Below are 17,793 nucleotides of genomic sequence, written 5' to 3' on the forward strand. Positions count from 1 at the left end.
ATGATAAAAGTACTAACATGTGATCTTAGATTGCGTCCAGAACTAGAACATTTTTTTTTTCTTTTCTCTTTTGCCATAATGAACCTTGATAGGATAGCTGGTGAAATTTGAATAAAGTCTATCAGTTAGGAAATAGCATTAAAGAATGTTAACTATCCCCAATGTTTCTAACTATGGTTGTGTTAGAAAATGTCTTAGTTCTTAGAAAAGACACACTGAAGGATTTAGGAGTAAAGGGGAACTGCATGTACAGCTCAGTCTCAGCGTTTTAGGAAAAAATGTAAATGTTTATGGGAGAGAATCAAGGGAGAGGAGAGTAATACAGCAAATATAGCACAAAGTTAATACTGGATGACTCTGGGTGAAGGGTTTATAGGAATTCTTTGTCTTATTCTTCAACTTTTTAAATATCTCACATTGTCTGTCTGTCTGTCTGTCTCTCTGTCTATCTATCTACCTATCTATGTAAATACTAGAAAATAACCTAGAGGACCAAAAAGGAAACATGATGGCAGAGGTCAAAGAATTGGCCTGGGAGCTGGCCGACCTGGTTGCAGGCTTAGCACTGCCTCTGACTAGCTCTGTGATTTTGGGTATGTTGTCCCACCTCCCTGAATCTTAGTTGGCCCACCTGTTAAATAGAGGGTTTGAACTTGTTGATTTTAAAGAAGCCGTCTAGCTCAAAATGGTAGGTCTCTGTAACTAGTCCCTGTAGTTTATTTACATGTGAGGGTCTGTGTGCAGAGCTTCTTTCCTACCACCAGGGGGCCTCAGTTCACCTCCGTCTCTGTGGGAAGCACTTCATTTCTGGGCCACACCTCCCAGCCACTACACCTTGTTTCCTAGCACCTTCCCTTTTTGCTCCTGAAGCTTCGCCACAGCTGTCATTGTTCTTCCTTGACGTTCTTTTGGGCCTAGAGAAGACCGGTATTGCTAAAAACAATCGGAGGTTGCTTTGCCTTTTGCCAGGTTGCAGACCTTCTAGGACAGTCACCCCTCAGAGGGGTCTGGGAGGGAGAGGTCTGCTTACTCATGATGGGAGATCAGGACCCGGCAGTCTTGTCATCAGGCGCTAGGAGCGGCAGTTATATGCCCTGATTTGGGGCATCGGGTAGAAGCCATCTAGATGTGTTTCGTCCTCATGACCTGGAGTTGCCCCTGCGCTGATGAATGCTACGCCAGGAGCTTGTCTAGCCTCCAGCCCTGGGCGTATGCTTGCCTCATTGGTGCTGAGTCCCTGACTGGCTGGCGCCATGCGAGCATCAAAAATGCTGCCTCATGAAGGAAACGAGCAGAAGAGGAAATGCAGATGGTTAACAAGAACATGGAAAAAACACTCAATCTGGCTAGTAATTGAAGAACAGCATTAGAGCAAATAAGCAAAGGCTGTTAGTGACTTACAGTGTGGTGTAGAGTCTGGCCGGGTGCACCCTCTGGTTCGAGGCTCCCTGGCTCTGTAGCCTGGGACAAGGCCCTCGCTTTCCCCAGGCCTGTTTCCTCCTGGCTGAAATGGAGTGTGAATCCTTGTGAGGATTCAGTTAGATCATGTACACGTAGCGTAGTGTCTGTAATAAGTGGCCAGTAGATCTTAGCTGTTATCTTTATACTTTTTTTTTTTTTTTAATCTATATAATTTGTGGAGAGTGGAAAACAGTGCTGAGGGCTGTGTGGTGTTTGGTGAGACGGACGTATTCCTCTAGGCTGATGGATGTCTACACGGGGTTACCCTTTTTGGAAAGGAATTAAGCAGTTTTAAGAACTTAAAAAAAAGAAGAGTTCCCATCATGGCGCAGTGGTTAACGAATCCGACTAGGAACCATGAGGTTGCGGGTTTGATCCCTGCCCTTGCTCAGTGGGTTAACGATCTGGTGTTGCCGTGAGCTGTGGTGTGGGTCGGAGACGCAGCTCGGATCCTGCGTTGCTGTGGCTCTGGTGTAGGCTGGCAGCTACAGCTCTGATTCGACCCCTAGCCTGGGAACCTCCATCTGCTGCGGGAGCCGTCCAAGAAATGGCAAAAAGACAAAAAGACAAAAAAAAATGAACTTAAAAAAAAGAAGTTCATATCCATTGGACAAATACTCTGAAATGCATGCAAATACTGTATACATTTGTGGTTTATTTTCCCTGAGCAAAAAGTTGGAAGCAACCTACTGAACAGTGAATGAATAGTTGACAATATTTAGCATATCCTTATAATGGCCTTATGTTGCAGCTTTTCAAAATGGGTTTTGGGGAATTCCTGTCGTGGCGCAGCAGAAATGAATCTGACTAGGAACCCTGAGGTTGCAGGTTGAATCCCTGGCCTTGCTCAGTGGGTTAAGGATCTGTTACTGCCGTGAGCTGTGGTGTAGGCTGCAGACGTGGCTCAGATCTGGTGTTGCTGTGGCTCGAATCAGCTATAGCTCTGATTCGACCCCTAGCCTGGGAACCTCCATATGCCACAGGTGCAGCCCTAAAAGGACAAAAAGACAAAAAAAAAAAAAAAAAGGGTTTTGGAAGGAGAGGAATTTTTAAAGAATTGGGGACATAAAAGATGAAAGTCTAGAAAGTCTGGACTTAGCAACATCTTAATGATAGTTATCCCAGTGTTTTCAGGTTAGGAGTGATTTTATATACATACATATGTATGCAGAGTTACCCGGGGCTGCGATGGTGTGACAGGCATGCGGGCCGGGAGCCAGGGCACCCTCAGTCCTCTGTGGCCTGACCAAAGGGGCTCAGCAGCTCGAGGTCCGAGGATTCTGGTCTCTCCACAGGGAGGGATGCGTCCCTCCCCGGAGGGGGCTGGTCACACTCAACCTTCCAGTGGCCTCTCTTGCCGCATCTGTAACATGGTCCTGGAGGGGCCTCAGAGCCATCGTCCTTGTGAAGGAGCCTGTATTTTGGGGAGCCCTGAATGGCAGTTTCTAGCATTTCACATTTAGCCTGATCGCTTTTTTTTTTTTTTTGTCTTTTTTTTTGCTATTTCTTTGGGCCGCTCCCGCGGCATATGGAGGTTCCCAGGTTAGGGGTCTAATCGGAGCTGTAGCCACCGGCCTACACCAGAGCCACAGCAACGCGGGATCCGAGCCGCGTCTGCAACCTACACCACAGCTCACCGCAACACCGGATCATTAACCCACTGAGCAAGGGCAGGGACCGAGCCCGCAACCTCATGGTTCCTAGTCGGATTCGTTAACCACTGCGCCACGACGGGAACTCCCTGATCGCTTTTTAATTTTTGGCATTTAGCCTCTTTATCCGGATTATTAAATACCTTGAGGGCGCGGCTCAAGAGATCCTGCTGTGGGGGTTGAGGGCCATCCTCCGATGTTTGCAGTTTGTGCCGCATGTCAGGTGCAGCCTGAGACACGAAGTGAGTGTTTAAGACCTCAGGTCCTTTTGTCGTTCAGGAGCATGATGACTGGGTGTCACACGCTTGTGTGACATGTGCCTCCCTCCAACCTTGGTACAACTTCGGCATATTACCCATCTGACGTCAAAAAAAAAGAAAGAAAAGACTTCCTTCTACTGAAACCGGGTCTAAATTTGTGCCTTTTTGGAGAAAGTGGAAAAGAAGTGAAGTGAGAAAGAGGGCAGGGGTTTCATCGGGGCCTCGGCTACTTTCTTTTAGCTTTTATAGTTGACAGCTCCATATGCTGCTTTGCCACTCCTCCTATGAGACAAGTTACCATGAGACTCCAGTGTCTGCGGCCGGGGAGGGGGCGGTGACCACCTGATAGTCCCACTTTGGATCCTGCTGCTGCTGCCCTGACCTGCTGGCGGTTTTCTTGCCAGTGGAGGTGTCAGCGTGGGCCTGAGGGGTTCACCAGACCCTTTACTTTTCCTCGGGGGAGAGGGTGGGGGAGGAGATGCCAGGTGAGGTCATAGGACTGAGGGAGATACTCCAATTGCCTAATGTAGGTGGAGGGGTCAGAAGAGAAGGAGCCTCATCTTTTTTCAATGTGAGAGAGGGTGGACGTTGAAAAAGGTGGGCGGACCCGGACAATCCCTTCAGTTCCTGCGACTTCCCCTAAAGGGAGTCAAGGAGCCGGCTGGCAGGTGTCTTTGGAAGCAGGAGGTCAGGTCCAGACTGAGGATGAAGAGGGGAGCAAGAAGGGGTCAGGATCTGGGTTAGGATGGGGAGAAGCTGAGGAAGCCGAGGGCGGAGGAGAGGATGGCTGTGAGCTGGTGGGAGAGCTGGCTGCACGGAGAGGGTGACACAGGGAGGACGATGATGTGCAGGATCACAGGAGGAGCTCTCAGAATCAGAGGGAAGTCGTTGTGAATGAAGAATTTCAAAGGTGGAGCAAGAAGAACGGAGGGAGGGTGGGAGTGGAGGGTAAAGACAGCCTGCACGCAGGGAACTTTGGACCCCTCGCCATTACGGCGACAAAAGTTATCGTGGTCACGCAGGATATTAAAATCAAAAGTGCCATTTTGGGAGTTCCCGTTGTGGCACAGTGGTTAACGAATCCGACTAGGAACCATGAGGTTGCGGGTTCGATCCCTGGCCTTGCTCAGTGGGTTAAGGATCCGGCATTGCCGTGAGCTGTGGTGTGGGTCACAGACACGGCTGGGATCGGTGCTGCTGTGGCTCTGGCGTAGGCCGGCGGCTACAGCTCTGATTCGACCCCCAGCCTCCATATGGGAACCTCCATACACCGCGGATGCGGCCCTAGAAAAAGGCAAAAGAACAACAACAACAAAAGTGCCATTTCAGGGCCACTGAGAGCCATTATCCAATGTGTATTGTGTCCAAGCAGTGTTACCATTTAAAACGCTGGGACCTAACATCTCTATCAGTCCGTGAGAGGCAGCCCAGAGGCTGTCCCTGGAAGAGTGGAGGAAGTGTTCCCCACGATGAGAAGAGAAGACTAAGAGGGGACGGGGCAGAAGGTAAGTAGGGGACCGCCTTTGGCAGTGCCACTCCTCAGGCTGGGCATCCCCAAGGTCTGAGTCGTGGACCCAAGAAGAGACAGAGGATGCACTCTATGGGCGCCCCCACATCAGAGGAATGGGGGCCAGGCGGCCTTGGAGTCTTCGGACCAAGCGCTAGGATTTGTCTGAGAGGCAGGTTGCGCTCTGATGTGTCAGAGGAACCGGGGCCATGGCCCTGATGACAAAAGACCCAGAAAGGTGGCAATTACCCAAGAACTAGGTGGCGGGTCTTGGCTGTGGAGTCAGTAATGGAAAGGCGGAGTTCCCGGCTTGGCGTTCCTCCCTGGCCGGGCTCCACAGGGTTGGATGGCAGGTGCCTAGATCAGGGGCCCAGACCTGGTGGGATCCTGAGGTTCGCCCAGGACGAGCTGCCCCTGTCTGCCGCTCTCCGGGTTGCAAACCTGGGAATTTTGGGCACCGCTGACCCGCTACCCGTTCCCTCGCCATTCCCTCCTGGGTTTCGGCACCAAATGTTAGGTTTGCCGAGGGAGGAAGGCGCAAGGCCAAGCTGGTAAAGCAAGAGAGATTGATGCAGACATCAGAGGGGGGCGGGCTGAGCTCAAGGTGGCACCAGCCCTGACCGTGAGGACGGGCTGGCCTTATAAAGGACCTGTGACTGGAATCTGTGGCTGGAGTTCAGGGCGGGACCTTGGGGCAGGAACAAAGAAGGAGGAGGGGAAGGTCCAGGGAGGAGTGGGTAGGGGGCCGATTCCTGTGACAGAGGGCACTTAACCCATAGGAGGTTAATCTGGGCAGGCAGGTGTTTTCCGCAGGCCATTGTTTCTATTTTGGGAGGGGGTGTCCACAGCAGGTCTGCAAGGTGAACAGTCACATTTGGGGGGTGGGGGTCTGTCTCCATCCTCCTGGGAACCTATCAGAACCCATATGCCAGGACTTGAACCCACCCTAAACCCAGACTGGGACTTGAACCCAGGGTTTTAAATTTGAATCACTCACCTGGTGTCTGGACTCACTGAAGTTCAGGTTCTTCATGCCTCCACACAGAAGGAATTCAGCCAGAGACAAAGGATAGGCAAGAAACAGATTTATTGAGATGGGACGCTTGGGAGAGAGGCCAGTGGGCTGGCAAGGAGGCTCGGCCCCAGGACCAGGTGGGCTAGTTTTATCATCCAGGGGAGTGGGGTGGGAAAAGCCCGCCTCTTCCTTTCTGGGTGTGGCAGCTCCTCCTTGATCATCCGGTATTCAAATCAGGTGGTCCTTAAACTCCAGCTCTAGGTCTGAACCTGAATGCACACCCCATCCCATCCCCACCCACCCACACCCAAAGACCTGAGGCAAATCTCACGCCTACACTCGTCCAGCAAGCCTGCATTGTTTTGATGGTGTTCTTGAGCAATTATTAACTTACAGTGATTTCCCAAAGTCCCCTATGTTTCCCTCTCTAAGATCCTTTATCGGGACTTTTTTTTTTTGGCATTTCTTGGGCCGCTCCTGTGGCATATGGAGGTTCCCAGGCTAGAGGTCTAATCGGAGCTGTAGCCACCAGCCTATGCCAGAGGCACAGCAATGCAGGATCCGAGCCGCGTCTGCAACCTACATCACAGCTCACAGCAACACCAGATCCTTAACCCACTGAGCAAGGCCAGGGATCAAACCCGCAACCTCATGGTTCCTAGTTGGATTCGTTAACCACTGTGCCACGATGGGAACTCCTACAGCTACCTGTGCCTACTCCATCCCTATCAGTATCAGGAACTCCTTAACATGTTTTTTTTTTTTTTTTTTTGGTCTTTTTAGAGCTGCACCTGTGATCCCAGCTGTGTCTGCAACCTACCCCCCCAGAGCTCAGGGCAACGCTGGAGTGAGGCCCAGGATCAAACCTGTGTCCTCATGGATACTACTCAGATTCGTTTCCGCTGAAACACGATGGGAACTCCACATTTTAGGGGGGTTTCTTTTTTATTAATATCACTTTTTTTTTCTTTTTTGCTCTTTTTTTAAGTGCCACACCCTCGGCACGTGGAGTTTCCCAGGCTAAGGGTCTAATCGGAACTACAACTGCCGGCCTACACCACAGCCATAGCACACGTCTTCAATCTACACCATGGCTCACAGCAATGCAGGATCCTCAACCCACTGGGTAAGGCCAGGGATGGAACCTGCAACCTCATGGTTCCTAGTCAGATTGTTTCCACTATGCCACAACGGGAACTCCCACATTTTAGTGTTTTAATCTGCCATGACTTTTTTCTGCAAATTGACTTAACAGAGCACTCAAGAGTTCTTTATCTTGATTACTGAGTTTTCTCATTTTCTTAAATCTTGTCTCTCCCTCACCCCAGGAATCTCAACCTGAACTGTTCTGGCCCCCTCTGAATTTTCTTACTTACCCTTTGTAAGGTTTCTGAAGGGTACACTTTAAGATTCTGTTTCTTTTTCTTCTGCCTTTTGACACTGACTTCTCTCTGTTCTGTAGACAAAGACTTGAGCTTTTAACTTTGTAGAACTTAAAAACTTTTGCTCTACGCTGTTCAAACTGCTCTAAGCAGGGTTTTGAGTAAAGCCACTACACTTTTATCTGTCTGGACTATTCTTTAAATGCTTTTCCTTACTGCTATCTCCTGCACAAGACTCGGACTAGCTCTTGGGGGAGAGGGGAGAACAAAACCAATTAGTTCCCCCATTGAGAGGAGGAGGAGTACATTCTAGGGGACCCCCCACCCCGCGCGCACCAAGTGCAGAATCCAAACCTTGCAAAAGCTGAAACAAACTCATTTCCCCAGGAGCAAGTCTCTCTGGTCGCCTTAGCCCTCAAAACCTACGTCTAGTCACAGTGACTCAGCGAGATTCTGAGCGAAAGGATGGGAGTCCCCCGCGTCCTCCTTTTGTCCGGCCAATTCCGTGCGGAAGCGATTTCCTGGGGCTGGGGAGGCACGAATGACGCGCCCAACGGAACCCGGACCCCATTGGTTACATCCTCCCACCTTCGCCCCGACCCCAGAGGCCCCTCTCATTCTCTGCCCCCTGGGCACCCTTCTCGCACGCGGGTCCCTAAATTTGCCAGCTGCCGAGGTGAGCCCCGCCCTGCACCCCAGGGCCCATGGGGCGGCTCCGCCTTTGCTGGTCCCCCAGTCTGTGGGCCGGGCCAGATCGTGTATAAAGTAGCCGGGCGCTCCGCCGGCAGCACGAGTGACACCTCCCAGGTCGCAGCCAGAGGACCTACAGCCCCCCGCGCCTTCCCAGCTTGAGTCGGCCCGGCAACCAGCAGCCCGGCCAATCTGCGCGCCGCCGGAGCCATGGCGGGTGAGTGGCCCCCCCGGAGCCCTGCAGGGCTCAGCCTGCGTTTTCTTCTTCCTTGACGCAGGACTGGAGGAGTGACGGCATTAGGTCCCAGGATGAGCCCTGCCAAACACCAGGAGACGGGGAACTCCCGCTAATACTCTGACCGCACAAACCGCAGTGGGCGTTTAAGAGAGAATTGACCTTGGAAGCAACACAATTTCTCCAAAACTGGTCAGAAATCGGCCGTCAGAGGCCACACTGACCCACTGGCACAACTCGTTTGGCCTTAATAGTATTTAAAACATTTTAGAGTAAGTTACTAAGATTTGAACATAAAAATCTGGACCAAATAGGAGGAAAATTGGCTGGGGAAGCTGCTCCCTTTAGTTGGACAGATGCCAGAGCCAGCTCCCAGCTCCCAAGCCAGGAATCATTTTCGACTGTGACCTTTGGAGTGGGCACACCTGCTCTGGTATTGGCATTGGGTGCATGTTGAGTGACAGAAACTCCCTCCTCTCCTGTCAGTCTGATGCGTGGGCCCCTTTCACACATCCTGGACCAGCTGCAACACCAGGACCAGCCAGAAAGCCTGGCCCTGAGATTGCACAGTGCTAAGGTCCAGACATCTATTTCCTCGACAGGGGCAGAATTCTACCTTTCTGTAATTTCTTTCCTGTGAACCTAGTTCTGCTTTCTGAACACACACATTCAAAACACACCTCATCTTGTTAAAAGTAAGGATGGACGGGGGGGTTGTTCCCTTCGTTGACAAGCTAGTTGAACTCTGAGAAAAGGGATGCAACTGCTGGCGATGCCACAGCCATAGCAACAGCAATGCCAGATCCGAGCTGCATCTGTGATCTATACCGTAGCTTGTGTTCACGCGGATCCCGGATCCTTAACCCGCTGAGCGAGGCCACGGATCAAACCCACATCCTCATGGATCCTAGATGGGTTCGTTATCACTGAGCCACAGCAGGAACTCCCACAACCCCTTTCTTTCTTGTCAGCTTTATATCTTGCCATTCAGTTCTATATAGGTCATCAATGAAACTGCATGTTAACAGAGTACAGTTCAGTCTGAAAGGTTAGTAAAAACTCCTTAATTCAGATTGGCTGCAGTTTGAAGACAGAATTGTAATGTCAGAGCAATTACTGGGGACAGTTAGGATGCCTGGGCCACCAGAATGCACTCTTCACAAAGATCTGTGTCTTTTTTCTACACTGAAGTATCCCAAATGCCTGGAGCATAGTAGGTACTCAGTAAACCATGTAGTATTTCAGGATGGGGTGCTGGTGCCCCCCAGACAGCAGAAGAATGAATCAACTAGAGGGAAACAGCCTCTAACGTGCATGCAGGAAGACCTACCTGTAAGCCACCTGATAGCCCTTCCTGGATGCTTCCGCTCTAGCTCCACCCCCTGGAAACGGGGGGGGGGGGCTCCCAGATTTCCCCAAAGGCCGAGGCAATTCATATTCCATCATATTCCACTGGCAACGTGCCAGTTTTCCTGCAGTCTTTTTTTTTTTTTTTTTGGCTTTTTGGGGCCATACCCGTGGCATATGGAGTTTCCAGGCTAGAGGTTGAATCGGAGCTGCAGCCACCAGCCTACACCACATCTCACAGCAACACTGGATCCTTAACCCATTGAGCGAGGCCAGGGATCGAACCTGCAGCCTCTTGATTCCTAGTCGGATTCATTTCCACTGCACCACGATGAGAACTCCTGGACTGCAGTCTTACTCTTTAATTGCTTTGCCAATCTAATGGATAAATAATGATATCTCATTTTAATTTGCTTTTCCTTGCTGGCTAAGCAGGGCACCTTCTCATTTGTTTATTGTCGTTTGCAATTTCCTCTTCTGAATCATGTGTTCATATCCTTGACTTATTTTTCTATTGGGTTGTCTGTCTTTTTCCAGTTATTGGTAGGCATTCTTTGGGATTTTTAACTCTTTGTGATGGGTTGTAGATATCTTCTGATTGTCTTTTGACTGTTCATGAGACCTTTTATTAAATACAAATTTGATGTTTATGTGGCTTTATTTGTCAAGTTCTCCTTTACGGTTTTTAGATCTGAGTCGTTCTTTAAAAATATCCTATATCCAGAGTTGTTCAAATTCTCCCTTTCATCCCATACTATTCTAATAGTTTCCTTTTTAAAAATTTGGATCTTTAATCTGCCAGCAAACTGTTGCTCTATGTAGTTTGTTAGCGGGATAGTTAAAACCAAAAACCTTCTACTGACTACAACAGACATCCTGAAAAGGGCACAAGTTCTAAGCGAATTTTCACAAACTGAACACGCAGTTGTGTCATCTGCACCCAGGTCAAAACACAGAACATGGCCAGCACCCCCCAAAGCCCTTTTATCCCCTTCCAGTCACTACCCCCTGACGAGAGTCCCCATTGTACTGACTTGTGACATCTTATATTCGTTTTCTAGGGGGATGATTTTATTTTCATGCAGATGGCTGATGAAGTACGCCAACCCCATTTATCAAATTAGCCACTGCTTTTCCACTGAGTTAACATACCTTCTTTAATTGTTGGCACTTAGAGGAAGGAAATATATTTCTGGATGCGGTGGATGGAGTGCGTGACTCCATGTCTCTAACAAAAGTCACACCTTCCATCATGGATCCCAGCTGGGCTCCCCTGCAGCCAGAGCTTTGCTGGTTGGTGATTGATTTTCTCCATGTTCCGTGTGTGTGTGTGTGTGTGTGTCTAAACAGTCAGAAAAGCACTGATCATACTGGCCCACTCCGAGAAGACGTCCTTCAATTATGCCATGAAGGAGGCCGCCGTGGAGGCTTTGAAGAGGAGAGGATGGGAGGTCGCCGTGTCGGACCTGTATGCCATGAACTTCAATCCCGTCATCTCCAGAAAGGACATCACAGGTGGGGGCAGCGCTCCCCTTTAATTAGGGCTTTGTGGAACGTCTCGCCTGCGGGTTCTCTGGCATCAGCCTCTCTTTTTCCTCTCTGCAGGTAAACTGAAGGATCCCGGGAACTTTCAGTATCCTGCCGAGACTGCTCTGGCTTATAAAGAAGGCCGTCTGAGCCCAGATATTGTGGCCGAACAAAAGAAGGTGGAAGCCGCAGACCTTGTGATTTTTCAGGTGTGGTAAGACATCAGAAGGGGTGTTGGGACACTTGGGTGCTTTTGGTCCTAGACCTGTCACCTAATTAGCTATGTGATCTCAGAAAAGTCCCTTAGCCACTTGCCTGCATCCTCTATAAAGAAGGGTGATCCCTTCAAAGATGCAGTATTACACAGATTTCCAGATGTTGTGAGTCTGGCTGTATTACTATTGGAAAATATGACTGTGACTGCACAGACGACATGCAAGCCTTGAGCTTTTTTCCCCCCAGCATGTTTAATCTCTTCTTCAATTAGGGACTTCTTGTTGGAATCACTCAAGTTTCCAATTCTTCCCCATCTCCGTAAACATACTGACAATAGTCCGTGGAGCAGGGCATGAGAGAGACTTCTGTGCCGTGAGAGATCCCGGCTGCAGTGTGCATTGTCCTGTTTAGTGTGTTTCAGCGGCAAACCGTAGCCTTTCTCCTGCCGGAAGCTGCCTCACCATGTAGCAGTCCGTACTGAAGCTGTGTGTGCTTCTTGTAAGTCACCTTTCCTGAAAATGCCAGACTGGACTCAGTGATTTCGCTGCTACCAATCTCAACCAGCCTTTTGATTTGAACATGGAATGTATGTGACAGTGGAAACTTCACAAGACGGTGATACTGGCTGTGGTTTTTGCAGTTATTCCATCAGCTGCAAAGATTCTAACCTTTGAAGTCTCTTATTCTACTTGTTGCTATGAATCAAAGCCACAGGCCACTAGCCAGTGCCCCAAAAGATCCCGTTTTGGTCCACATTTTCTACTCTCTCTTACTGTAGTGCAGCCAAGGCAGCGGCAGTAGCAGTTTTTATTTATTTATTTTTATTTTTTGGCTTTTTGGCTTTTCGAGGGCCACACCCTCGGCATATGGGGGTTCCCAGGCTAGGGGTCTAATTGGAACTGCAGTCGCCGGCCTATGCCGGAGCCACAGCAACACGGGATCCGAGCCGCGTCTGCAACCTACATCACAGCTCATGGCAACGCTTAACCTACTGACTGAGGCCAGGGATCGAACCCACAACCTCACGGTTCCTTGTCGGATTCACTAACCACCGAGCCACAACGGGAACTCCAGTAGCAGTTTCTAGATCTAAGAATCACCTGTCTTAGAATTGGAATGTTCCTCGGCCTTTAAATTCAGCTTTTATCCAATGCCTCCGTTTTCTTTACTACCAATACTTCCGTGCAGGTTGCATACTGCAGAATATCCACACACTGAAGGGCAATGTAAACACTGCAGATGTGCATATTTATTGTAACACTTTCCCAAAAGATGATAGGAAGAGTTTTATTCTAGCAAAATCAGTGTACTATACATGATAGCCTTTCAACATGGAAATAAATGTCCCGAGGAAGGAGTGCCTTAATTCATACCAAGGTGCCCCCCTGCTCAGTGGTCTCACTTCTCCAAGAACAACTTGAGAGAGTACACTTTTAATACCCAGCAAGCCAGCCAATTGTGTTTTCAGCCATGACTGTAGAACATTCACAGGGGACCAGATCCACTTGCCTAAACAACCTACGCATATATCCTAAAAGCTAAAGATCTGGTCCCTCACAATTGGAGAATCATAAATGTGAGAATGGGAGAAGCCACTAGCAATCCCTTGAGCCCCTCTTTTTATGGATGAGGCAAATGAAACAGAGAGAAAGGATGGGGCTTGTGTGACAAAGGTCGTGCAGCACGTTCCTGGCTGGTTTGGGCTGAGTATGCAGATCTTGTTCTCAAACATGTCTTCTGTCCTAAAACCCTACTTCCTTGCCTCCTTTCTTAGAGGGCAACTGCCCTTCAAAGAGAGAGCTGCTATCAAGGCCTAAAAACATTTTTTCTCTATCCTAGCTTTTTTTTTTTTTAAACCTCTGGCATGTTCCTGTTGTCATTGCTTTAAATAATGAGTTTGGAATTCCTGTTGTGGTGTGCTCAGCAGCAACGAACCTGACTAGGATCCATGAGGATGCGGGTTCAATCCCTGCCTCACTCAGTGGGTTGAGGATCTGGTGTTGCCGTGAGCTGTGGTGTAGGTCGTAGATGTGGCTTGGATCCTGCATTGCTGTGGCTGTGGTGTAGGCCGGCAGTTCCAGCTTCACTTGGACCCCTAGCCTGGGAACTTCCACATGCGCAGGTGTGGCACTAAAAATACAAAAACGAAAAAATTCATAAGTCAAGTTGGCTTTTTGATAAGGATGAGAAGCCCAGCATGTCTTTCTCATGGGAATTCTCTGATGAACCTTAGTCACACTGATCATTTGTTTGCATACATGAGTGGTTCTGTTTATTCTAAATGATAGGATTTTACATCTGTGAGCACAAGGCACATATTTCATATTTTTGATACCACACTCACTAAGCTCTTGGGAAAATATTGATTTATAGTCATCACACACTAAAGCCAAATTTGCCTGTAATCCTTTCTGTTTAGACTTTGCTGCCAAACACGATTTCATGGGAACAAATCTTATCGCGTGTAGCTTTCTTCACACCCACCCAATATTTGTACTTTCAGGCAGAAACAGGAGTGTCAAGTTGACTGACCAAGGACAATAATTTTCTTTTCTGGCATGTGCTAACTTCTTGAGAATGACTGACAGGACCTCAAGAATGCTTTCCCGTCAGTGACATCACAGGCAGCAGCTTAGCACCATGGATTTTCTTCTGTTTTCTCGATCTGACTTCTTTGTCCTCTGCCCCACAGTTCCCACTGCAGTGGTTTGGAGTCCCTGCTATTCTGAAAGGCTGGTTTGAACGTGTGCTCATAGGGGAGTTTGCTTACACATACGCTGCCATGTATGACAAGGGACCTTTCCGGGTAGGTGGATGGTTCTGCTTTTTCTGACACCTGGATTCTGGGTAGATTCTATCTTGAGGTAGAGTTGTTCTGTTCTGTTTTATTTTGTTTTTTCTTTTTGGCTTCCCCACAGCCTATGGAATTCCTGAGCCAGCGATCAGATCCAAGCCACAGTTTCAATCTATGTTGCAGCTGTGGCATAGTGCTGGGCCAGGGATCAAACCTGTATCCCAGTGCTGCAGAGATGCTGCTGATCCTGTGGCATCACAGTGGGAACTCCTAAGGCAGAGTTTTGGGCACAATTAGATACCATGATCAGGGTCTAGATCTCTTTGGGAAAGATGCATGTCTCTCCCCAAATTTTTATAGACATTTCCATAGATTTTTAAAAATTTTACCGAAGTACAGTTGATTGACAGTGTTAATTTCTGCTATATAGCAAAGTGATTCAGTTATACATATGTATATGTTCTAATATTTTTTCCATTATGGCTTATCATAGGATATTGACTCTAGTTCCTTATATAGATATCCTGATGTGATGTTTTTACTCCAGGTAAAAGATGGGAGAGGGAATTAGACAAAACTAGAATGGCAAAATATTGAGAGTTAAAGCTACATGGTGGATGCATCATTATACAATTTTACCTTCTTTATATGTATTTGAAATTGTCCTAAAATAATCATAAAAAAAGAAAGTCTGTCTTCATTTTCCACAGACCCAAAACTAGACAAGAAGCATTATGAGATCTTCTGGATTATAAGTCTAGATACATGCCTAGCAATGTGAAGAGATAGATAAAAAACCACAAATAAGTAACTCCACCCAGCACGGCTTTTGCATTGCCCTGCCAACCTTCACCTGATTTGCTACATCCAGGGGTATGGAATCCTGGGCCTGCCCCTCTCGCCAACTGTGTACTATCTTCCAGGCTGGCACTTCTGCACAGTCATTCTGAGTGGCTCCCAGGAGCCAATGTGTATAGTAACATAAACAGCAGATGGGGGTGTACTTTTCTTTTCCCTGGGGCTGTTGCATTAACTTTCTGGCATCAAGGAGCTGTGGCAAGTAATGACTTTTCTTTTACAGAATAAGAAAGCAGTGCTTTCCATCACCACTGGCGGCAGTGGCTCCATGTACTCTCTGCAGGGTATCCACGGGGACATGAATATCCTCCTCTGGCCAATTCAGGTACCTCATTTTCAGTTCCCCTTCAGGGGATTAATTAATGGAGCTTTCTGTAGGGTCCAAATACTCCAGATAACAGCTGGAAACAGACCTGAGGTGTGAAGATGAAAGCACAGTGATGACTCAGAACTACTTCCTTACCTGTCTTCCTAGGACCCTGTGCTCAGAGAATTACCCTTATGTGCACGTGTCTAAACACCACGCTGTCCTAACTACGGACTAGTGCAGATGACACCTGGGTTCTCTCCAATCTTCCTGTCCTTCTCCACTGCTGCTCCAGTCTCACAGAGTATTAGAGCCTAAGAAAAGTCAAGAAATGATTTAGTCCAGCTAATAAAACTCAAGTCTGAAGGAGACTTACTGGTGGTTATTGGACCCTCAAGATAATCTCGTCTCAGGAAGAGGGCTGGAGAGAAGAGCAGCACATAAGGGGCCACCCATAATATTGGAGAGTTAATATTCACATTGGAGAGTAGATGATAAAAATCATTTATTAAGACTCATCTGGCATTCCCTTCGTGGCTCAGCGGTTAACCAACCTGACTAGCACAAATGAGGATGCGGGTTCGATCCCTGGCCTTGCTCAGTGGGTTAAAGGATCCGGCATTGCTGTGAGCTGTGCTGTAGGTTGCAGAGGCATTTCTGATCCCACACTGCTGTTGCTCTGGGCAGTAGCTACAGCCTCAATTCGACCCCTAGCCTAGGAACCTCCATATGCTGCAGGTGTGGCCTTAAAAAGACAAAAAAAAAAAAAAAAAAAAAAAAAAAAAGACTCATCTAGTTAAGGAGAGGCAGAGAAATGCACATCTGCATGCCTTGGCAAGAGTCAGATACTAAGAAGCTGAACCTCTCCCTTAGGTAATGGAACTTCTGGCACTTTTGGCAGAGAATGCAGGGCTGGCACAGTTTCAAGGTTTTACTCACTTAAAGAAGAGCACAGGGAGTTCCCACTGTGGTGCAGCGGAAACAAATCCGACTAGGAACCACGAGGTTTCGGGTTTGATCCCTGGCCTCACTCAGTGGGTTAAGGATCCAGTGTTGCCATGAACTGTGGTGTAGGCCGGCAGCTGTAGCTCTGATTGGACCCCTTGCCTGGGAACTTCCATATGCCATGGATGCGGCCATGAAAAGCAAATAAAAAAAGAAAAAGAAGAGCACAGCTGAATACGCTAAAATAGGTGACAGCCAGGTACAATGAGACAAAGTGAGGGACTGGAGCTGTGAGCGAATTCTCCAGGGTGCCTCAGGCCTCCACATCAGGGTGTCCTGCTGGGAAGCTCAGATGAACTTACACTGTTTGCACATGGTGCACGACATACGGGGTTTGTTCTGTGACTCACCAGTGTGCTTTGTGTATCCCCAGAGTGGCACTTTGCATTTCTGTGGCTTCCAAGTCTTGGAACCTCAGCTGACGTACAGCATTGGGCACACTCCAGAGGATGCCCGAATCCAGATCCTGGAAGAGTGGAAGAAACGCCTGGAGAATATTTGGGATGAGACGCCACTGTACTTTGCGCCAAGTAGCCTCTTTGACCTAAACTTCCAGGCAGGATTCTTAATGAAAAAGCAGGTGCAGGATGAGCAAAAAAGTAACAAATTTGGTCTTTCTGTGGGCCATCACTTGGGCAAATCCATCCCGACGGACAACCAGGTTAAAGCTAGAAAATAAGATTCACAAGACTTTTATTTCCTTCTAAAATGTATCGAAATTTAGGTTTCTTTTTCTGCCTTCCTTGACTTGCTTTCGTTTTTAAGATTTTTTTTTTTTTTTTTCTACGAGGATTGGATAGGAGAGAACAGACTGTATTCACACATTTTGGATAGCTTCATTAAACATAACTGATTCCTATGATTTCTACCATGGCAAAATCTGATTAGGCTCAAGAGGCCTCTTAGGATGTAAAGCCGGGAAAGGTGTAAAAAGATGCCAGACAGTATTTTTTTAAGGTCCTCTACACAATTTAATTCCTCCCTTTAGGGATATATTTTTTGGAGTAAATCTGGCTAGAGAGCACCCAACTCCTCAATGGTCTTACTTTTCTTTGAATTACATCTCTGTGGTTTATGGCAGAAGAGAATTGCTTGGAGAAAGAAAAGACAGAATCTGTCTGACCTAAGGGACTTGTTTAGAAGTTGCCACTCAGCTTGTTTGTGAGATATACTGCCTTTAATTACTACCCAGTGACTAATTACGCCTAATATGAGTGTCATTCTTCCTTCAACTCTTGTCATGAGTATACACAGATCCTTGAAGTAAAAAGCTAATAAAAGTCTTTACCTCAATCTTCAAATTTAATGTCTGCAAATAAACCAACATATTTATACACTACATCTGCCACAGAGAATGAATTCACGAAAGGAAATGGCATTCCCAGTACTTAAAAACAGCCTTCCACAAACAGTATTTTATTTCTGGTCCAAAGGTGTCTGGAAGTTTTTCCTGTATTGTTACCAAACTGTTGACTTCCCTTATAAGGATGAATTTTGGGACAAAATTGTAAGCCTAGAGTTTCATTAATTTTGGTGA

The 17,793-nt window shown here is 47.7% G+C and overlaps 1 protein-coding gene across 1 annotated transcript; it reads left to right on the forward strand.

Annotated features, from left to right (window-relative positions):
• NQO1 (NAD(P)H quinone dehydrogenase 1) lies at positions 7,926 to 17,557 on the forward strand. Its single transcript, NM_001159613.1, is given in 6 exon segments — positions 7,926 to 8,184; positions 10,900 to 11,064; positions 11,155 to 11,285; positions 13,985 to 14,098; positions 15,168 to 15,269; positions 16,630 to 17,557. Coding segments are annotated over 6 exon segments (825 nt in total). The 5' UTR covers positions 7,926 to 8,177; the 3' UTR covers positions 16,936 to 17,557.

This window comes from Sus scrofa, chromosome 6, assembly GCF_000003025.6.
Source record: "Sus scrofa isolate TJ Tabasco breed Duroc chromosome 6, Sscrofa11.1, whole genome shotgun sequence".
Classification (NCBI taxonomy): Eukaryota; Metazoa; Chordata; class Mammalia; order Artiodactyla; family Suidae; genus Sus; species Sus scrofa.